Here is a 21,079-nt window from a genome sequence, read left to right on the forward strand (position 1 = left end):
CCCCACCCCGAGGCCGGGCCGGGCCGGGGGCGGGGCCGGGCGGGGCCAGAGGCGCATTAGCGCCTTGTCAATTCGGCTGCTCAGACTTGCTCCGACCTCCGCGCCCAGCGACGTGCGGGCTGCCCAGCCCGCGCCCTCCCGCATCCCACGCCGCCGCTGCCGCTGCCCGCCAAGCGCCCCCGGCAGCGCCGGCCCCATGCCCGCCGGCCGCCTGGGCCCCGCCGCCCAATCCGCGCGGCGGCCGCCACAGCTGCTGCTCCTACTGCTGCTCTGCGTCCTCGGGGCGCCGCGAGACGGATCAGGAGCCCGTGAGTACCCGGCGCCCTGCTCCCTCCTTCCCGCCTGGGCGGAGAGCGTGCGCCCTGGGGGCAGCCGCGGGGGGGTGGGGAGGGAGCGCAGGCGCCACCTGGACGGCCCGGGAACAAAGGAAGGCGCCCCCGGCACGGCCCTCGGGGCGCCCTCACCTGCGGGGCGCACAGCGCAGCGGTCCATTGGCCCGAGGGTTCGGCTTCCGCGCCCAAGGCCTTACCTGGGCCGCCGGGCCGAATACGCCCGGCCTGGCCCCCGGAGTTTGGGGGGCCGAGGCCTGGGACCCTCTCCATACTGGGACTCGGCGGGCGCACGCAACAGCGTCCGCACACTCCGAGCCGCGGAGACCGCGGGACTCGGCTCCTGGGCGGGGGCGCACGCGGAAGGCGCGCTGGGTGCCGGCCCCAAGCACCCCACCCGGGTGGAGGGATGAGCCCCGAGAGGAAGGCGGGGCGGGAGGGGGGTGGCTCTGGCCGCCTGGCGCGCGGCCCGGGGTCCCCGGGGACGCGCCTCTCCGCGGGCCGGCGCCGCCGCCCTCCCCTGGCGGGACACTGCGCGCGGGGGTTCGCGGAGTCCCAGCCACTGGGGCCGCTCGGAACCATTCCCGGCCGGGCTGCGCCGAGCTGTGAGCCTCCATCAAGAGAAATCTTTGTAAGCCAGTGGGTGAGAGGGAGAGGAATCAAGAGCCAGCGAGTCCGGGCACCGCGGGCCCAGCCTTGGTTGGGGGGGCCCGGAAACCCACAGCCGGGCAAGCCAAGACCCCCGCCCGGTCAGGAGCTCCTGGCCTCCAGCACTGTCTGTCTCCCACCCCATGCACACCCCTTCTAGGACACGGTCTCTACATCCAGACCGCTCTGGGACACACCCAGAGACACACAAAGACACACTGGCTTGTGGCCCATCACCCTCGCCCTCAGTCGCACACACTGCATCCCAGATGCACATTGGCACACCATCGGAGCGCACACACATTCCATCCCTGGCACACACACTTTCGTGGTCACACACTCATTCCTCAGGGGTTATAACACAGGAGCACAAACGCAGGCACAGCCTGCCCTAGGCACTCATAGTCATTCCACACACTATGTCCAGACGCACAGGTCACCCTAGGTGGACACACATTGCTGCCCAAGCTGCCCTGTACTACAAAGAGCTGTCTGCAGGCTCCTTGTGTCCTCCAGAGAGGCAGGGTCTAGGCGCTTGATAGGAGCATTTGCTGAAAACCTCAGCAGAGGAGAGCGTCTAGGCAGGTGAGGGGTGCCACAGGCTCTCCCTGGATCCCTGATGACTTTGCCAGGCAGTGGGCAGTGCCTGAATGCCAATATTCCTAGCAGGCTTTGTTTCCCAGCCTGCAGAGCAGCAGGGATGGTTGTGGTGGTGGTGGTGGTTGTACGGGTGTTTTTTCCTTTAAGGGAGGAGAAATTAAATAAAAGATTCTCACACCTCAGCAATATGTTTCTACTTACGGTGTGTCTTAGCACCTGACCAGCAGGCGGGTATGTCGTAAAGTGTCTGCAGGTACCAGCGGGATGAAAGATGGGGACCCCTGTGGGGACCCTGGGATGGAAGCCACCCTCCTGCATTGCTTGCAGAGAATCTCACACTTTTTCCTTTTAAAACACATGGTGTTCCTTTTTAATAACGGCAGAGGCTCCAGATTGAGAAGTGGGGAAGGAAAAAACTTTTAAAGGCCCCAGCTCTGTGGGAATGGCGGGGAGGCAGGGATGTAGGGCGGAGGGCTGTCCAAAAGCCTAGCCCAGGGATCTGCTTTAGGGAGCCTTCTAGGAGGGCCCCCCCAAATCAGGCCAATTTCCCCGCCAACTTCAGTGGGTTGTTCCCAGCTGCTTTGCCATGGAATGTGTGCATCCTGGTCCTGAGTGCCTTGACCCATTATTTGGGGAGTGTGGAGGCGGGCTGGACCCCAGAGCTAGGAAGGGCTGTAATCTTAATAGTTCCTAGGCACTCTGGACCTTGCAATCTCATCTCATTAATCTCCCCAGCAGGTAGGGTATATTTTCCTCCCATTTTATGGAAGAGGAAACAGAACAGGAGAGGGGAAGGCGATTGCTCCAGTTGGGATTGGCACCCATATCCCAGGAAGAGAAGAAGGCCTTCCTCTGACCTTAACTGCTGGAGCTTGGGGTGGGGGAGCTGGCCTGTCCAGGCCCGCCTGGCCTTGCCCTTTCGCCCCATCCCCCACCCAGCTCTTGGAGGGCAGCTGCAGCTGCTGGCAGACCGGCAGTGCTAGTCCAGGCCAGGCGGGGTGGCTGAGGGGCAGTGCCCCCCCCCCAGCCCAGACCCCCTAGAAAGACCCTTCCTGACTAGGCTGTGAGGATGGGTGGGAGGGCAGGAGGGATGTGACCTATCCTCCTAGGGATGGAAGTGAGCCTGGGGTCGGGGCAGGCCTGGCCTGCCCGTGCCTCCCACCCTGCTGGGGGTGGGGGCAGGCAGGAAGTGGTGGGTGGGCCGGGGCAGAGATGCTGGCACACCCGAGTTCATGCCTGAGGAATTCGAATTAGTGAGCGGCTGGCTGCCTGGGACCTCCAGAGCGGCCCCCGGCCGCCAAAGGCTCACTCCCCCCCCCCCACCCTACTCCCCCCCTGTTCCCCCGGGCCCCGCCCCCACCCCCTTCGGCCTCCCCCGCCTCCTCGGCTCTGGCCCTCTCAGCCAGCTCCTTCGCACGGATGCCGAGACCTCCGGAGAGCCCTGGGCCAAGCCTCAAACGCAACTGTGATCCTAGGCTCCAGCAAGACATGGCTCTCAAGCCAAGTTTGCCCTGAAAATTCATCAGGGCTGGACCCTGGAACCATATCCACCCCACCTCTCCCATTTGGGGCAGTGAAGGCCAGCATAAGGCAGCCGCTGGCATTGGGGGCAGGGACATCCCAGGGGACCAGGATCATCCCGTCCTTGGCTGCCATTTCTGGGAAGATGGACTGCCCTCCCCTCTGCACCCCTATAGTCCCTTCTTACAGTTGCCTAGGGATCCCCTGTTTAGAACCCTGGAACACTCCTTGTCAGTTAGGCCCCTGCTGACCTTCCAGACCTCATTTCCTACTATTTCTGCCCCAGGACTTTTGCATTTACTGCTTCCACTGCCTGGACATGCTCTCCTACATATTTTCATTACTACTTCTTTTACTTTATTCAGCTCAAATGCCACCTCCCCAGACCTCCTGGGCCATTGAGTTGCCACTACTGACTTGTGATTTACTTTCTCCCAATTTCTCTTCTTAGATATTTGTTACTTTTCTGCTGTTCTCTTGGATTCAAGGCCCACAGGGTAGGAATCTTGGGTATCTTGTCACCATAGTGCCCCCAGCTGCTGGTACACTGTAGGTGATCAATGAATGATACATGAATGAATGAGTACCCACAACTATTGTTTGTTTGTTTTTTTTTCTTTTGTATTTTTCTGAAGCTGCAAATGGGGAGGCAGTCAGACAGACTCCCGCATGTGCCCGACCGGGATCCACCCGGCATGCCCACCAGGGGGCGATGCTCTGCCCATTTGGGGCGTCGCTCTGTTGGGACCAGAGCCAGTCTAGCGCCTGAGGCAGAGGCCACAGAGCCATCCCCAGCGCCCGGGCCATCTTTGCTCCAATGGAGCCTTGGCTGCGGGAGGGGAAGAGAGAGACAGAGAGGAAGGAGAGCGGGAGGGGTGGAGAAGCAGATGGGCGCTTCTCCTGTGTGCCCTGGCCGGGAATCGAACCCGGGACTTCTGCACGCCAGGCCGACACTCTACCACTGAGCCAACCGGCCAGGGCCCCACAACTATTCTTGGTCAAGGGAAAGGCTCCTTGCCCAGAGACTCAGAGAGGTAAAGTGCTTGGACCAAACATCCAGTGAGCTGGAGGCATTTGAACCCAATCAGCCTGGCTTAAAGGTCCCACAGGGTTGTACTTACAACAATATTTTCAATTCTCTCAAACAATTGTGTGTTTTTGATACCATGATGCCTACTTCCCAGATGGGGAAACTGAGACTCAGGAAGAATTGTAAGTACCCTGCCCTTCTCTGGCCCTTGGTTTTCCTGTGGGTAAAGCAGTCTCCTCTTAGGTTCTGATCTCCAGAAGAGGGAGCTCTAGGCTGTGCCCAATGGCCAGAAGAAGAGGAGGCATCAATCACTGTGTCTCTGAGAAAGGCCCAGTTCTCAGCACCCAACTCACAGAACCTAGTTTAGGAAGTCACTTCTCAGAATTTGATCATTATAAGGGCTCTGAGGACCAGGAACTTTCTTGTTCCCATTATGCAGATTAGGAAAAATGAGTCAAGAGACTGAGTCAAGTCCCTTTGGATGGTTGTTGGGAGCCTAGAGTTTGCCCCAGAAATCTTCCATTCCAGCACAGAGCAGGAATTTGGAGACAAATAAAAATCTGGGTTTGAATAGTGTGCTTTTTCCCTCAGTCAAACCTTAGGCAGGGGACTTGGTATCTCAATGTCTTTTTTTTTTTTTTTAATTTATTGATTTTTAGAAAGAAGCAAGGAGAGAGAGAGAGAAACATCAATTTGTTATTTATGTATTCATTGGTGGTTTCTTGTATGTGCCCTTACTGAGGTCAAACCCACAACCTTGGTGTATCAGGACAACATTCTAACCAGCTGAGTTACCTGGCCCAGGCTGAGCCTTTTTTTTTTTTTTAATCCACAAAAGAGCAAGATTTTCATAGAGAATCCCTGCACAAAGTCACCTACAGTGTTACAGTGTGTGAGGCCCTGGAGATATAAGAACAAGAACTCACAATATTTTATTCCTAATTGCCAAAAATAAAGTGAAATGAAAAAAAAAGTGTATAGGGTTTGTCAGAACTATATACAAAGCAAAAATGACTTGAGCCTGGCCATATAGCTCAGGTGGTTAGAGCATTGTCATGATACATCAAAGTTGCGGGTTCCATCCCTGGTCAGGGCACATACAAGAATCAACCAATGAATGCATAGATAGGTGGAACAACAAATCGATATTTCTCAGATCAATAATTTTTTTCAAAAGTGACTTGAATGTAAGTGGGCATTTCTGTCTGAACTTTGAGTAGGTCAGTGATGAACTAAACCTCAGTTTATCTTTAAAATAGGGATAATAGTAAAGAGCTTCTTTGCAAGATTGTCATGAGTCCTGGAAGTAGTAGCATGGTCAGGGCTCAGGGCAGCTCTATCACAGGCCTGATAGGCCCTCTTCTTTGACCCCAGACACAGCTGTGATCAGTCCCCAGGACCCCACACTCCTCATCGGCTCCTCCCTGCAGGCCACGTGCTCAGTGCATGGGGACCCACCAGGCCCCACCGCAGAGGGCCTCTACTGGACTCTTAACGGGCGCCGCCTGCCCTCTGAGCTCTCCCGAGTGCTCAACGCCTCCACCCTGGCCCTTGCCCTGGCCAACCTCAATGGATCCAGGCAACAGTCAGGGGACAACCTCGTGTGCCACGCCCAAGATGGCAGCATCCTGGCAGGCTCCTGCCTCTATGTTGGCTGTAAGTGGTCTCCAGGTTGCTCAAGGGTAGCTTTTGGGAACAGTGTCTCCCTCTGAAGAGGGGCATGAATCACAGGCCCTCTGGTTCAGAGCTGGATGGTGGGCACGCACACTTGCATGGGTTGAGAGGTGTGGGCATCTTGGTGGGAATGAGAACATGGAGACCCCCACCACCATGGTCCCCAAGAGAGCTCATGCAGGGGGTCATGCCAACATTCACCCTGTTCACCCTCCTTCCACTCCAAGGAGTGGCTCCCTGCCTGTCCAGAGCTGGTCCAGACCCTCAGCTCCTGTACCCCCTCCCCAGTGCCCCCAGAGAAACCCTTCAACATCAGTTGCTGGTCCAAGAACATGAAGGACCTGACATGCCGCTGGACACCAGGGGCTCATGGGGAGACCTTCCTCCACACGAACTACTCCCTGAAGTACAAGCTGAGGTTGGTAGTGGCCCTTGGTGACATGTGTCCCAACCTGGCTAAGAGGCCTTTGCTAAGCCTGCCCTCTCCCAGCCCAGTGTCCTTTCTGAACTCTGAGGCTGATTTAGTGAGGTCTGAGGCCCTGAAGGGACCCTCATGTGTCCTCACCCCTCCACCCCCGCAGGTGGTATGGGCAGGACAACACGTGTGAGGAGTACCACACGGTGGGACCCCACTCCTGCCATATCCCCAAGGACCTGGCCCTCTTTACCCCCTACGAGATCTGGGTGGAAGCTACCAACAGGCTGGGCTCAGCCCGCTCAGATGTGCTCACACTGGACATCCTGGATGTGGGTGAGACACCCCCCCTGGGGGGGGATCTGACACCCCCCCACAAGCCCAGCGGTGGCTGCATCTTTGGTCTAACCCTGCTGATTGTGGAGGGGAGTATCTATCAGTCTGCAACCCCCTGATTCAGCCAGGAGAGTTCCACTCTGTGGAGAACACCTGGTCTGGCCCCCTCCTCCTCCTCAGCCCAGGTGTGCTGGAGGGCTCCCATCCCCCAGCAGGGAGGGGGCACACAGGTCTGAGGCACCCCAGGAAGCCACAGCCTGGAGCTGGGGGGGGCAGGCAGGAGGCAGGAAATGGATGATCTGCAGCAGAATTGGGCTTAATCTAATTAGGGTGTTTCTCAGCCCTGAGCAGGCCTGTGCCTTAACCCTTTCCGCTCCTCACTAAGGCCTCAGGGGGAGAGCCAGTTCTCCCTGCTTCCCACAGGGCTCCCAGAAGGATCCGAGATCCATCCTGGCTTGGAGCCACCCCCACTCTAGCCTGTTTGCTGCTTTGCTTCCTTAAGTCTTGAAGCTATGGTGAGCATGTTTTCAGCTTCAGTTGTTCCTTTGCACCCAGCAAGGCTGTCATAGTAAGAACCTTTGTAAGGTGGGAAGGAGCTGGAGATGGGTGGTGATGGCCCCCTGGCCTCCTGGGAATAATAAAAATATATCATGGGCCAAGCAGTGTCTGCTTTTACAGGATTCTCTGAAGATAGGATTACATTTCTCTTGTCATAGATAATAATGGTGATAACAGCTAACATTAATTGAGTGCTCCTAGGCGCTGAGTGTTTCCCGAATATTGTCTAATGTAATCCACCCGTCCTCGAGGGAGACCTAAGAGGAAAGAGAATGGAAGCAGGTGCCACCTAAACCACGTGCTCTGGGATTTGGACCTAGACAGGAGCCAGCCAGGTCCTAAAATCCCGTAACTAAGCCCCGCCCTGCCCCGCCCCGCAGTGACCACGGATCCCCCGCCCGATGTGCATGTGAGCCGCGTCGGGGGCCTGGAGGACCAGCTGAGCGTGCGCTGGGTTTCCCCACCCGCCCTCAAGGACTTCCTCTTCCAAGCCAAGTACCAGATCCGCTACCGCGTGGAGGACAGTGTGGATTGGAAGGTGTCCGCCCCCGCCCCTAACCCCATTCCCGCTCCGTCCAGCCCTAGCCTCTGACCTTGCCCTTGCCGCCCAGGTGGTGGACGACGTGAGCAACCAGACCTCATGTCGCCTGGCGGGCCTGAAGCCAGGCACGGTCTACTTTGTGCAAGTGCGGTGCAACCCCTTTGGCATATATGGCTCCAAGAAGGCAGGGATCTGGAGCGAGTGGAGCCACCCCACGGCCGCCTCCACCCCTCGCAGTGGTGAGCACCCCAGCAGGCTGGATGTTTATGGGACCAGCCATAAACCAGCCTGGGCATCTGTTTTCTTGTTTGTTTGTTTGTTTGTTTGTTTTTAGGAGAGCAGAGGTCTCAAACTAGTGGCCTCTGGGCAGAATTTGCCCCCCCCCCATCTATTTTCTTTGATTTGTCATTTGAAAAGAAATTTTAAAAAACCTACTTGTAGACATTTAGAATCATGAAGTTTTAATACAAATATCCTAAATTCCCTAGAAAAATTGTGTAGAAAATGTAACAGGGCACAGCCAGCATTGCTCCACAGCCCCTATCAGCAAAGGCTGCCCCTTCATACCCGGATCCTCTATCTCCAGTTGCTCCGTCCCTAACAAGCCCATTTCACCCACCTGTATCCCTTCCCCACCCCCTAAAGGCAAGTGAGTTTGAGACCCCTGCTTCCAAGGCTGATGGGCTGCCAACTCAACTCTCTGATGAGCCTCAGTTTCCCCTTCTGACCCTGGTAGGGGAATGGGGATAATCAGGGCCCTGGGTCTGGCTCCCCTTGCCATCTGGGGTTCCTCTGAGCCATGGACCTCCATTCTCTCCTTTGTGAAATGATATGAAACATGTTACTTGAAATATCTGGAGCCTGACCTGTGGTGGTACAGTGGATAAAGCATCCACCTGAACACTGAGGTCGCTGGTTTGAAACCCTGGACTTGCCTGGTCAAGGCACATATGGGAGTTGATGCTTCCTGCTCCTCCCCCCCTTCTCTCTCTCTCTTCTTTCGGAAAATGAATAAAGTCTTTAGAAATATCTGGCTTCAGCTTACCCATCTGGAAAGTGGGATGATACTGCTCCTGTCTCAGGCTATCGTGGAGGTGAGATGCAATAACCAATGGAAAGTACCCTCATAATGAACACCATGTCAGGCTCTCTGCCCCGCTACCCCCATGGTTTCATCCCAAGTGTGGCCCCTTTTCTCAAGTGAGCACACTTTGGCCCCAGGAGGTCTAGCTAGCCCCCAAAGTCACACAGAGATCTGAACCCAATTTGCTAGAAGTCCAGGCCCACAATCTCTCCTGGGATGATGGGGAAACTAAGGCCCAGAGAGGGTTCCAGAACCAGGGAGGGACAGAGCCTAGCTCTAGCCAGTTCCCCAGCCCCCATTGTGGGGCCCTCCAGGTTCTGGAGTAGGCGGGAGCTAGCATGACTGGGAGGGGCTGAGCCTTGGCCCCTGCTCGTGCCCAGCACCTGTGATTCTTGCACAGGAGCCAGCAGGCCCTACGTCTGCAGAGGAGGCTAGGGAGGCTGGGGGAGGCCAGCAGGGGCCTGAGCTGTGCCAGGGCCTGTCAGCGGGTCCCTTGTGTTATTTATGACGTGAGGCCGATGTCCTTATCCGCCGGCCTGTTGGGGCTGGCTGAGTCCAGCATCTGGACTGACAAGCAGGCCTCCCACCAGCTCCCTGTTCTATTGGCTAACGCTCCCAAGGGCTGTCTCCTTTCCATTCTCTGTCACTCTCCCTCTCTTCTCCAGGGTCTCTATCCCTCCCTGGCTGACCCCCATGGCTTCTGCCCTCCCTTCACCTCCTGTCTCTTGCCCCCATCTGTCTCTACCTCTGTATGTCTCTCCCTTTCGCTGCCCCCTGCTCTGTCTCAGAATGTGATCCCTCCAGACTTGGCCTCTCACCTTCTCCTCCAGCCTCTTCCACCCACACCTGGCTCAAGCCACAGGAATCGGGTTCCTGGAGATGTAGAGGAGTCCCTCCCTTCCTTACCTCCCACCTCTTCAGGGGCACAGCTGGGCTGGACCATGGGGAGGACCTGGTCTCGGGGAAATGGGGGGAGGTATCCGAGGGGAACGCGGTAAGCTTCTCGAGGACCCTTCCTCTGCTGCCTGCGCACGCCCTCTGTCGGGCGCGCCCTGACGCTGCCGCTCCGTCCCCACCAGAGCGTCCGGGCCCGGGCGGCGGGGCATGCGAGCCGCGGGGCGGAGAGCCGAGCTCGGGGCCGGTGCGGCGCGAGCTCAAGCAGTTTCTGGGCTGGCTCAAGAAGCACGCGTACTGCTCAAACCTCAGCTTCCGCCTCTACGACCAGTGGCGAGCCTGGATGCAGAAGTCACACAAGACCCGCAACCAGGTAGGAGGGACCCGTGGGCAAGGAATGAGGGGTGGGATGGGAAGGTAGGTGCGCAGCCCCTAGACACCACCTCCTTCCTTCCAAGCACAGGACGAGGGGATCTTGCCCTCGGGCAGACGCAGCGCGGCGAGAGGTAAGAGGGCCCAGGTGGATGGGTGATATGGGGAGACAAGGGCCCTCCTGATGGCCAGTAGGTGGTGGGCTCCCACTCTCATCCTTCAGTTTTATTTATCAGCATTACTTAGCACCATCTGTGTGCCTGGTCCTGTGACTTTTAGCCTAGTAAGATTACCCAACTCTGAAAATGTCCAAAGTGGAACGTCATTCTCAGGAATGAATGAACTGGTCCAAGTTACTGTGTTTGAGGGCCTACTGCATCATGGCCCTTTTCCAAGGGCTTTACCTGCAAACATCTCCTAAAAGATATTATTCTCAGAAGAGGAACTAAGGCCCAGGGAGAGGCAGTACCCTGACCAAGGTCACCCAGTTTAAAGTGGCAGGGCTAGTGCCTGAATGGGAGGGGGACTCCTCAGTTGCTCTGCAGTGCTGTCCCCTCCCAGGCTCCCTGCTTATCCTGGCTTCCCCTCTGCCTGCAGGTCCTGCCAGATAAGCTCTAAGGGCTGGGGCTGCCCTCCCTACTTCGTGGAGTCCCAGGGCTGCACCCAGACTGCAGCCATCTCTGTACCCTCACCTCATGGTGCCCAAGTACCCATGGCATGAGCTGGTGTGGGCACTCTGAACTCCAAGGATCACATCTCTGGCCTCCATGCAAGGCCATCATTGGGTGTACTCAGTGAGTTGGGGTGTGAGGATTGGCCAAACTGCCCAGAACCCAGGGCTAAGGGTGAAGGGGAGTCATTACTCCCCTCACCCAGGACTCCTCCAAAGAATCTTTTAAAATAAATGAGCTATTTAGGTGCCCTGATTGTGAAGGTGATTTTGGGGCTGCAGAGGCCTGGGGTGGGGACTGCATGAGGATTTCTGATTAACCTTTGCAATCGAAATCCTTGCCTCCCAGAATTTTTTTTTTTTTTTTGTATTTTTTTTTTCTGAAGCTGGAAACGGGGAGAGACAGTCAGACAGACTCCTGCATGCGCCCGACCGGGATCCACCCGGCACGCCCACTAGGGGCGATGCTCTGCCCCTCCGGGGCATCGCTCTGCCGAGACCAGAGCCACTCTAGCGCCTGGGGCAGAGGCCAAGGAGCCATCCCCAGTGCCCAGGCTATCTTTGCTCCAATGGAGCCTTGGCTGCGGGAGGGGAAGAGAGAGACAGAGGAAGGAGGGGGGGGGTGGAGAAGCAAATGGGCGCTTCTCCTATGTGCCCTGGCCGGGAATCGAACCCGGGTCTCCCGCACGCCAGGCCGATGCTCTACCGCTGAGCCACCGGCCAGGGCGCTTCCCAGAATTTCACTCTTTCTCCTAGGATTGGAATTATCTGGTTCTAAGCTCCTTGGAGAGTGTGAGTCAAAACACAAGAGTGGTCTGACTGGTGATGGTTGCAGTGGGTAGAATATTGACCTGGGGCGCTGAGGTCCTAGGTTCAAAACCCCAAGGTCGGGGCTTGAGTGTAGGATCATCAACATGATCCCATGGTCGTTGGCCTGAGCATGGGGTCACTAGTTGGGCTGGAATCCCATCTCCATACCCCCCCCACACACACCAGTCAAAGCACATGTGAGAATCAATCAATGAACAACTAAAGTGCTGCGACTACAAGTTAATGCTTCTTACCTTTCCCTTCCTGTCTGTCCCTGTCTCCCTCTGTTTCTCTCTTGCTCACTCAGTAAAAAAAGAAGCCCCCTCCCCCGGAGTTCATCAGCTTGGAGGGAGGGAGTCTTCATCCCTTCAATCATGCCCCTGTGAGGCCCCCTCACCAGGTATACACACCCCAGCACCACAGGATGCAGAGACAGTAGAGCAGCTACAGATGAAGGGTTCTTTATTGTGGGAGATGTGGCGATTTCCAGGAGGGCCAACAGCCCAGTTGGGTTTGACCCCAGCCAGCTAGCAATCAGAGCTGTGCACCACCTGACCCATTTCCCATCTCCCTCAGCGGGTCCCTGGGGAGTCACCGGCACTCAGCAGCAGAATCTGCATCAAACCTGAGATCCTGGAGAACCTCACTGATGGCTTCCATGGTTTTAATTACCCTATAAGAGCAGATGGGAACTATAAATAAAATCCACATGGGGCAAATTAGCCTCCACTGTGCAGCTCTGAAGGGGCTGTGGCAAGCCCTGGGCCCTCCTGCCTGCCACCAAGCTTCCAGCAGCATTAGCAGCCAGGGGGACCATGTGGGTGCTTGGGAGCAGAGGTGGTCCTGTAGGTCACAGTGGGCAGAGAAGGCCATCTTGGGTGGGTGTTTATGATCAGGAGAATGTATATATAATGTTACTGTGGCAGACATTGAGGGGTGTATATGTCTGTGCTTTGGGGAGTGAAGGCAGGAATGTGCAGGAGTGTGCTTGATGGAGCCTGGAGGACTGTGTCCAAGCTCCAAGTCCAGCCATGTGAACAGAATTGGTGTGTCTGAGATATGTAGCTGTCCCAGAAATGAACAGTGAGGTATCTGGGAGCCACCAAGTGTGGACTACAGGTTGTGTGCAGGTCCAGAGGGTCCACCAGGACACACCTGGCTAGGAGTGTATGCCTGGCCCATGTAAAAATCTAGCATGGCCAGTCCACTGGGAAGAGGCACTCACTTTATCTTCAACTGGTGCAGCTGTAAGGTGTCCTCCTGCCTTGTCAGCTCTGGTGCCCCCATCAGTTGCAGCAGGGCCACCTGGTATAAGGGGGAGGTGTCCAAGGGCAGTAGGGGGAATATCACAGCAGGCAGAGGCCACCCTCTGCCCTCCCACACATAATCAGGGAGAAAGGCAGCAAAGGTGGGAAGACCACAGTGGGGAGGGGCTAGGGTGGTGCTTTAAGCGGGAAGAGCTTGGGACTCACTTTAGAGGTACTCCAGAAGAGAGGGAAGAGTAGGCAAGTCCTAGAGTCAGTGCAGAGCTTTAGGTAGGCCACAAAATGGCCTGGCATGAGACTAGCAGTCAGCTAGGTATTGGTTGCAGGGGCAGAGTAGGTGGGGCCTCATGGTCTCTGGGGATGAGACAGGGCGCTATAGTCCCAGGGTGGAAGTAAGCCTAAAGCCCAGACTGGGCCTGGAATGCCAGAAGTGTCGGTGGCCTGGGAATCCCAGTGTAGATTGAGATATGGGCGTGGCTTTGCGCGGATTTAGCCTGGAAAGTGTATCTCAGCCAGGATTGGCTGGAGAGGCAGAGTAGCCCAGAACCTAGACTAGGGTCACTCAGAGGGGACGTATTTGAAAACCCATCCTTCTTCCCTGTAAGCAGAAGGTTGAGGACTGGACCTGAGGAAGAGCCAGAGGAGGGAAGGAGCATTGTAGGGGAGAGTGGGTCATCCAGGACAGCATTATACTGGGGACAAAGCCTGGGATGGATAGACATGTTCTGGGACTAACATCTCCTCTTAAGTCTCGGGAGACAGGTGGAAATTGGGAGGCTAGAGAATCTCAAATGAAGCTTTACTAGGAAGCAGCAGGGTCTGGGATTTGGGGGACCGAATCTTCTGGCCTTTCGCCCAAGTAGTACAGAGTGGGCCCAGCAGGCCACCGCGGAAGAGACTAGGCTTGGAATAGGGATTAGTGGCTGGGGGCAGGGCCTCACCGTGGCCAGACGTGTCTGCTCCAGCTGCTGTAAACTGCGCACGTGGCTCGCGAGCAGTGGCTGCGCTCTGGGGCCAGCCAGCTCGGCTTCCACTGCCAGCACCTCCCGCGACGCGGTGGCGAAGGCCTGGGTCACCTCGTGCACTGTGGTCCGGTAGCGCTGGAAGTCGTACGACGGGCCGCTGCGCAGGTACTGGCGGTGGCCTCTGCAGGAAGGGCGGGGAGGGGGGGGGGGTCCCTGAGGCCACGCCCTCGGACTCTCAGGCCCTGCATCCCATCCACGTCGGCCACCTGAAAACTCGCCCCCAATGAAGTGTCCCTGGACTCGAGTATGGGGGACACTGAACAGCCCTACTGCTGCGCCGCTGCGCTTGGCGAAGGGAGAAATGTCTCGCGGAGTGGAATGTCAGGAAATAGAGATGCACGCTGGATCCCCATTGCAAACCCCACCCCGCATCCCCATTGCAAACCCCACCCAGCCTCTGCCAATGCAGCTGCGTGGGGGCCCAGCTCCGCCCCCGAGCACGCCCACCTACGGAGCGGACCGGACTGAACTCGGCGACTCCCTACTCGCCCCCGCGCTGATACTTACTCCTCCAGTCGGCGGAAGGCCTGCGCGCGCTCAGCCTGCAGTTGGTGGATGCGCTGCACCAGCTCCCGGATCGGGGCGTCTCTCTATGGAGCGGGGTGGGGGGTGGGGCCATGAAGTCGAGGCCCCTGAGCCTGTACCACCCACCCCGCGCCTATTCCTGCTTGGGTCCGCACTCACCCAGGGCCACGTCGGCTCCTCAAGTTCCGGGGACTCTGCCCCTGCCTCCGTGGTAATCATGACTGCACAGCCCCAGCCACACACGGGAGGTTGTCCCACTGCACTAGACGCCCCCTGCAGGTCTGGAGGTCTTCAGACCCAGCCTGTGGCAGGCCAAACCGGAAACTTGGGAGACCCGGGAGCGAAGACTGGGGACTTAGCCTGACACTCACCCCTTCCTGACCCTTCCGTTTAAGGAAATGTACGTCTGTGGGTATAGCAAAGCTGCCCCTCGGTTTGTATGTTTGTTTACATCCCCACACAACGAAAACCGATGTTCTATAGTGCCACAAGATTGTGACAAGTTTTCAACAGAATTTTGGGGTTTTGTTTTAAAATTTTATTCATTTTTAGAGGAGGAAGAGGGAGAAACAGCGAGAAGGGGGGAGGAACTGGAAGCATCAATTCCCATATGTGCCTTGACTAGGCAAGCCCAGGGTTTCGAACCGGTGACCTCAGCATTTCCAGGTCCACGCTTTATCCACTGCACCATCCAGGTCAGGTTTGGGTATTTTTTTTAGAGACAGTCAGAGGGATAGATAGGGACAGGAATGGAGAGAGATGAGAAGCATTAATCATTAGTTTTCCCTTGCAACACCTTAGTTGTTCATTGATTGCTTTCTCATGTGCCTTGACCGTGGGGCTACAGCTGGTGAGCTTTGCTCAAACCAGATGAGCCACGCTCCAGCTGGTGACCTTGGGGTCCTGAACCTGGGTCCTCTGCATCTCAGTCCAACACTCTATCCACTGTGCCACTGCCTGGTCAGGCTCAACAGAATTTGACATTAGAAAGCTTAAGTCACTGGAACCCAGAAAACTTTAGTAGACTCAAGCTATATAAGGACCTCAGAAATGATCTGAAGGGAGTCTGGTGGCAGAGGTGGCCTCCCCAAGTTTTCTGCTGAAGACTCATCACTTAAGAGCTGAGAAACTTCCTTCAGTAGGGGAAATAGGGAAGATCGTTAAGATGGTGGTAGCCTGACCTAGGGAAGAGGGGGTGTAGTTTGACAAGGATGAAACTGAACTGAGATATGGAGTTAACAGATTCTAGCCTTTAGCTGGCACTACAGGTTGGCATTTTCCAGGCTTCGATTGTTACCTACACCAACCCCCAATTGTCCCAAAAAGTCATGGCCTTCTCAGGGCATCCAGTGCACAGTCACCTGATTTGCAAAATTATTAGGTCTTAGATGGGGCCCAATGCTTAAGATTCGAAATTGAAAACAGGTGTTTTATGGGGGGGAGGTTGTTTCTAACTCTTCCCCTCATCTACCCACACCTGGACATATCCAGGGCCCAGCCAAATCACTATCCACCAGTCCCCTGGCCCACAGTCTTCATTCTCTTACTATGGATGACAAAACCAAGATGGGTGGGCTTGCTAGGCTATGTGGCAGAGCCAGGAGCACAGCAGCCCATTTTAGAGATGAGGAGCCAAAAGGACAGGGCTGCCAAGGGCTCTCCAGAGTCAAGTAACAGGGAGTCCCCTAAGGGAGATGCCCACACTATGGCGACCTATCCCACTGGACAGACCAGCCTCATGGACACGAGTTACTGCTCCAGTCAATGAAAGGGAAACTTTATTGAGGACCTAGGATCATGGGGTTCAGGCAGAAGGCTGCCCTGCAGGTCCATGGAGGTGGTGGAGGGGCCTTATTTAACCTTCTTCTTGGGGCGCAGATTGTTGGTGTGGCCACACTTCTTCTTCCGGCAGTTGACAGCACGGGGGTGCAAGCGGGCATAACACCTGAAAGGACAGGAGGAATTGGTCAGGGTATTTGGGCCCTCCCCACCATGGTCAGCCTTCCACTCCCATGCATGCGTACTTGCGGCAGATCATCTTGTCACAGTTGTACTTCTGGGCAAGCTGGCGGAGGGAGGGCTCAATAATTCCGCCCCTAAGACGAAGCACCAAGTGAAGGGTGGACTCTACAGAAAATGAGGATCAGGGAAAGAGTGACTCAGCCTGGGCCCAGCACTTGGTCCACAGATGCAGGGCAGAGCCTTCCAGTGCCCTGTAGACCAGTGTCTCAGGTTTGATAAGGACACATCAGAATACTTTGGGTGATAGCCACACCAACCCTCTGGGAGTCTGAGGCTAATAAATACCAACAGAGGTATCTAGCCAACTTCCCAATAGATAAGGTGATTCCTAAGTAGTGCAAGGGTGTCCTTTTATTTTTGCTAGGCAGGACAGTTAAAGCTTGTCACTACATAAAAGCAACACTGATTTCCTTGATAGTAGTTACATTTTTAAACAAAACGTTTTAAAAAAGAAAAAAGACAAAAACATGAGAAAACACTGCCATTTGGAAACACAAGTAGCGATCGTGAGATTCGTGCCAGGGATAAAAATACCATCTTGGCCCTGGCCAGTTTGCTCAGTGGATAGAGCAGAGCCAAATGTGGCTCTTTTGATGGCTGCATCTGGCTCGCAGACAAATCTTTAATAAAAAAAATGTTAAAAATATAAAACATTCTTATATATTACAATCCATTCATTTCCTACTGCTCATGTTCATGGTTGTGGGTGGCTGGAACCAATCACACCTGTCCTCCGGGACAACACCAAATTTTTATTAGATAATGCATAATGTACATGGGTCGTTGCATGGCTCTCAAGGAATCACATTTTAAAATATGTGGCGTTCATGGCTCTCTCAGCCAAAAAGGTTCCCGACCAGGATAGAACATAGGCCTGGCATGTAGATGACCTGGGTTCAATCCCTGGTCAGGGGGAAGTGACCATCTGCTTCTCTCCCTCTTCCTCTCTTTGCAGCCAATGGCTCAATTAGTTCAAGCTTCAGCCCCAGGCACCAAGGATAGCTCAACTGGTCTGAGTAATGGCCTTAGCACTGAGGACAGCTCAGCTGACTTGAGCATTGGCCCTAGATGGGGGTTGCCAGGTGGATCCTGATTGGGGCGCATATGCAGGAGTCTGTCTCTGTATGTCCTCTCCTCTTAGAAAACAAAACAAAACAGTATCTTATAAAACAAGTCTCCCCCAACTCCTCTGATCCTCACCTTAAGAACCAACCTCTTCCTGCCTGACCAGGTGGTGGTTCATAGGACAGAGCGTTGACCTGGGACGCTGAGGACCCAGGTTTGAAACCCCAAGGTTGCTGGCTTGAGCATGGGCTCACAGACATCATAATCCCATGGTCACTGGCTCAGCTGGACCCCCCCCCAGTCACAGCACATATGAGAAAGCAATCAATGAACAACTGAAGTGCCTCAACTGTAAGTTGATGCTTCTCATCTCTTTCCCTTCCTGGTCTCTCTCCCTCTTTATAAGAAAGAACCAAACCCTTCCTGGTGCCACTGAGGCTGTCAGTGCCCCACCTGGGTCCTAGGCTTCACAGGCCCTGTCCAGCCAATACACATGCAATACCTTTCTGAATATTGTAGTCTGAGAGAGTGCGGCCATCCTCCAGCTGTTTGCCCGCAAAAATCAGACGTTGCTGGTCAGGTGGGATGCCTGGGGATGAAGACAAACAGAAGTTTTTGAGGCTCTGGCAAGCATTACTAGCAACTCATCCCTCTCCCTACAGGCTTTTTCCATTGTTAACCCCAATTTGTCAAAAGGAAAACCCAGACAGGGGTGACAAAACTTTTCTGAGATTATGCAGGGGAAGCACAGGCAAGGCCTCAGCACCCAGTCCTAGCCCAACTTACCCTCTTTATCTTGGATTTTAGCTTTGACATTCTCAATGGTGTCACTAGGCTCAACCTCAAGTGTGATGGTCTTGCCAGTCAGGGTCTTCACAAAGATCTGCATCTCTGTGGCTGCTGGGGAGGCTGGGACAAAGTAATGAGTGCTGCAGGCCAGAGCATCTTGAACTCAGGGGCTGGCCAGCCTGGGCCCTGACCCAGTCCTGTCCCAGCATGGACCCCAACTGCAGGCCCACCCCAGTGCCTGTTTCCTTCCATCCCTCCACACCTGGAGATGTAATGACAAGTACACAGCCAGGGCACCATTTTGCCAAACACATTACCCCAAGTGTGACTCAAGGTCTCCTCAATCCTTCATCCCTCTCCACCACCAGCCCTGGATACAGCTCCACAAAATACCCTTCCTGTAATTTATGTGGGAATCTCCTCCTAGGAGCCACCCAGTCCCCAGTCCCTCTCCTCTCCCATTCCAAGCTCATATGTGTTCTTGCTTCCTTCTGTTATCCCCCAAGCTTCTTAGACCACACACCTCTTGTCTTTGCTCCAACCCATAAATCTGTCAACCACATGCCACATACCTTTACACTGGAAATTTCCTTCATTTTCAACCAAACAAAAAACAACCTGGCTAGGTAGCTCGGTTGATTAGAGTGTTTGTTGTCAGTTACCCAAGATTGCAGGTTTGATACCCCATCAGAGCACATTCAAGAAATCAACCAGTGAATGCAAGAATAAGTGAAACAACGAATCAATGTTTCTCTGTTTCTCTCCCCCTTTCTGGCTCTAAAAGTCAATAGAAAATAGCCCTGGGCAACCTGACCTGTGGTAGAGCAGTGGATAAAGCATTGACCTAGGATGCTGAGGTTGCTTGTTCAAAACCCTGGGCTTGCCTGTTCAAGACACACACAACTATTCAAGAAGCAACTATTATGATTTGATGCTTCCTACTCCTATCCTCCTTCATCTCTCTCAAATCAAGGAAAAAAAAAAAAAAGCAATTCCTGACCAGATAGGTGGGGTTGGTTGGAGCACGGTCCCAATATGCAGGGGTTGCAGATTTGATCTCCCATCAGGGCATACATAGGAACAGACCAGTGTTTTTGTTTCTCCCTTTTTCTCTTTCTAAAATCAGTAAATAAATTTTTTAAAAAGTCAATAGAATTTTTTATTAAAGCCTACACCTCTCCTTACAGATAAAGGAGATAGGCAGAGACCCAGCTTGTGGGTGAGGTAGGGGAAAGAAGAGTTTAACACTTTTAATGTTTTTCTAAATTGGCCTTTTTTTTTAGGGGGGGCTATCAATCTATTGTTTCATTTATACATTCACTGGTTGATTTTTAAATCAAGATTTTATTTATTCATGGGGGGGCGGGAAGCCTCTCTGTGCCTTGACCCAGCAAGCCCGGGGTTTCGAACCAACGACTCCAGGAGGATAATATCCACTATGCCACCACAGGTCAGGCCATTAGGTGATTCTTGTATGTGCCCTAGCCCGGGATGGTACCCACAAACTTGGGACTACCGGGACGACGTTCTAATCAACTGAACTACTCGGCCAGGGCGGGTTTAACACTTTTAAGAGGATTAGCAAAGAGTTTATATGCTTAACATCCCACCTCATGAACTCGGATCTGCCTAGAAGAACCCATCTCCGCCCCGGGGCTAGCCTAGGTCGGCAGCGTGGGCAAGCCACTCTCCCAAAGGCCGGTTCACCTCCCGGGGCACAGTCGAGGCATAGAACCGCAGTCCAATACGCCACGCTTAGCCGACCCGCGAAGCCTGGCCAACCAGAACGCATTCGGTCCGCCTTTTCCGACGCCTGGGCCCACATACCACTCGCTGCCTTCCGCCCGACCCCGGCCCAGCACGAACGCTCACGAAGGCCATTACCAACCTGATACGCCGCCTCGTTGAAGTGAAAGAGAACTACAGAACCGGAAACCGCTAATCGTCGCCGAGAGCGCCTGCGCACCGAACACGCTACACGCATGCGTCACAATTCACGTTCGCGTCGTACCCCGCCTCGCCGCCATGTTGCGTGCTGGCGAACGAAGCCGGGCGTCTGTGGGCGAGCGTCCCCCACCTGCTTCCGGGTGTGGGCTGCTGCCGCCGAGCCGCGTGAGGAAATTGCTGCACCTTACCAGGTGTTTGCGCGCACTGTCGCAGAGTTGGCTGAGGGTCGCACGTTGCGGACGTTTGAGTACTTATTGGGTAGACTTTTGTGCTAAATCAGAGGCATTGAGCAGAGGGTTTCCGGGTCCAGGAAGTGGTAGTGTAGCAGGGAAGGTAGGAGGCGGCGCGGGATCCCTGGGAGCTACCTAGGCACCTAACACCCAGGGTCGGTTGTTCTAAAACTTTCTGGCGGCGTTGCGCTGATAGGTTCCCGGGCAGCGCGCAGAAGAGCAGGGAAGTAGGTGGGGTTGGGGCATTCACTCAAAGAAATGGGGTGGGACCCAGGAGACTCCTGGATGGCAAAAAAGTGAGGAGCGCCTCAAAGAGGTGAGGGCTGAAAAGTTACTTGAGTTTCTCTTATTTCCTTTAACTGTTCCCAGCGTCCCTACGGACCAGGCATAAGCAGACACTCAGATTTGGGCCTTTGCCTTTAGTAACATAATTTCCAAGTACTGCAAAGATGAAGGGACTCAGTGAGTTTCTAATGGGGCAGGGCACCCAACTCAGTTCCCTGAGGAACCTATTCCGCGCCTGAGAGAGCTGGAGGAGGAGTTAGTTCAAGGAGCCCTTTTTAACTGGTGTGCTGAAAGAATTTTTAAAACATAATACGTATTTGGTCAAGGGTACTGACCTTGTTTCCCTTAGATTGTCAAATTAAAAAATGACAGCCAATACAACAGCCATCCGGTATGAATCAATCAAAATTATACCTATTTTGTGGTGGCTGGATACCTCGGTTG

General features: G+C 54.8%; 3 protein-coding genes across 6 annotated transcripts; 1 reads left to right on the top strand and 2 right to left on the bottom strand.

The window, feature by feature from the left end:
• The first annotated feature begins 30 nt into the window (after window positions 1–30).
• CRLF1 (cytokine receptor like factor 1) lies at window positions 31–10,928 on the top strand. 2 transcript variants are annotated; one of them, XM_066269061.1, is made up of 9 exons: window positions 31–308; window positions 5,503–5,784; window positions 6,091–6,220; window positions 6,384–6,553; window positions 7,492–7,649; window positions 7,723–7,891; window positions 9,816–10,003; window positions 10,089–10,136; window positions 10,600–10,928. In XM_066269061.1, exons 1-9 carry the CDS (start codon window positions 197–199, stop codon window positions 10,618–10,620), a joined length of 1,278 nt encoding a protein of 425 aa, XP_066125158.1. In that variant the 5' UTR covers window positions 31–196; the 3' UTR covers window positions 10,621–10,928. The 2 variants fall into 2 exon arrangements, with proteins under 2 accessions (XP_066125158.1, XP_066125168.1); XM_066269071.1 differs by having other exon boundaries at window positions 10,094–10,136.
• A 999-nt stretch (window positions 10,929–11,927) lies between these two features.
• On the bottom strand, window positions 11,928–14,561 carry REX1BD (required for excision 1-B domain containing). Of its 2 annotated transcripts, XM_066253276.1 has the most exons (5): window positions 14,457–14,560; window positions 14,280–14,362; window positions 13,689–13,893; window positions 12,708–12,787; window positions 11,928–12,155 (listed from the first exon to the last, which is right to left on the bottom strand). In XM_066253276.1, the coding sequence occupies exons 1-5, from the start codon at window positions 14,514–14,516 to the stop codon at window positions 12,074–12,076; spliced, it is 510 nt and encodes a 169-aa protein (XP_066109373.1). In that variant the 5' UTR covers window positions 14,517–14,560; the 3' UTR covers window positions 11,928–12,073. The 2 variants fall into 2 exon arrangements, with proteins under 2 accessions (XP_066109373.1, XP_066109374.1); XM_066253277.1 differs by lacking the exons at window positions 11,928–12,155; window positions 12,708–12,787 and adding an exon at window positions 12,831–13,101 and having other exon boundaries at window positions 14,457–14,561.
• Window positions 14,562–16,046: 1,485 nt separating this feature from the next.
• Window positions 16,047–20,190, bottom strand: UBA52 (ubiquitin A-52 residue ribosomal protein fusion product 1). Of its 2 annotated transcripts, none has more exons than XM_066269092.1 (5): window positions 20,062–20,190; window positions 18,171–18,293; window positions 17,887–17,973; window positions 16,322–16,424; window positions 16,047–16,242 (listed from the first exon to the last, which is right to left on the bottom strand). In XM_066269092.1, the coding sequence occupies exons 2-5, from the start codon at window positions 18,271–18,273 to the stop codon at window positions 16,149–16,151; spliced, it is 387 nt and encodes a 128-aa protein (XP_066125189.1). In that variant the 5' UTR covers window positions 18,274–18,293; window positions 20,062–20,190; the 3' UTR covers window positions 16,047–16,148. The 2 variants fall into 2 exon arrangements, with proteins under 2 accessions (XP_066125189.1, XP_066125180.1); XM_066269083.1 differs by lacking the exon at window positions 20,062–20,190 and adding an exon at window positions 20,001–20,029.
• Window positions 20,191–21,079: the final 889 nt, after the last annotated feature.

The sequence above is a fragment of the Saccopteryx bilineata genome, chromosome 1 (genome assembly GCF_036850765.1).
Source record: "Saccopteryx bilineata isolate mSacBil1 chromosome 1, mSacBil1_pri_phased_curated, whole genome shotgun sequence".
In the NCBI taxonomy this organism is placed as follows: Eukaryota; Metazoa; Chordata; class Mammalia; order Chiroptera; family Emballonuridae; genus Saccopteryx; species Saccopteryx bilineata.

Bases quoted from the DNA above. Each gene is read 5' to 3' on its own strand.
- CRLF1 (XM_066269061.1), top strand. From the start codon at position 197: ATGCCCGCCGGCCGCCTGGGCCCCGCCGCCCAATCCGCGCGGCGGCCG. The intron at 5,785-6,090 runs GTAAGTGGTCTC...CCCCCTCCCCAG, and splicing joins CTCCTGCCTCTATGTTGGCT to TGCCCCCAGAGAAACCCTTC. The intron at 6,221-6,383 runs GTTGGTAGTGGC...CCACCCCCGCAG, and splicing joins TCCCTGAAGTACAAGCTGAG to GTGGTATGGGCAGGACAACA.
- REX1BD (XM_066253276.1), bottom strand. From the start codon at position 14,516: ATGATTACCACGGAGGCAGGGGCAGAGTCCCCGGAACTTGAGGAGCCG. The intron at 14,363-14,456 runs GTGAGTGCGGAC...CCCGCTCCATAG, and splicing joins AGGAGCCGACGTGGCCCTGG to AGAGACGCCCCGATCCGGGA. The intron at 13,894-14,279 runs GTAAGTATCAGC...CCCTTCCTGCAG, and splicing joins GCCTTCCGCCGACTGGAGGA to AGGCCACCGCCAGTACCTGC.
- UBA52 (XM_066269092.1), bottom strand. From the start codon at position 18,273: ATGCAGATCTTTGTGAAGACCCTGACTGGCAAGACCATCACACTTGAG. The intron at 17,974-18,170 runs GTAAGTTGGGCT...CTTCATCCCCAG, and splicing joins TAAAATCCAAGATAAAGAGG to GCATCCCACCTGACCAGCAA. The intron at 16,425-17,886 runs GTATTGCATGTG...CATTTTCTGTAG, and splicing joins AGACTACAATATTCAGAAAG to AGTCCACCCTTCACTTGGTG.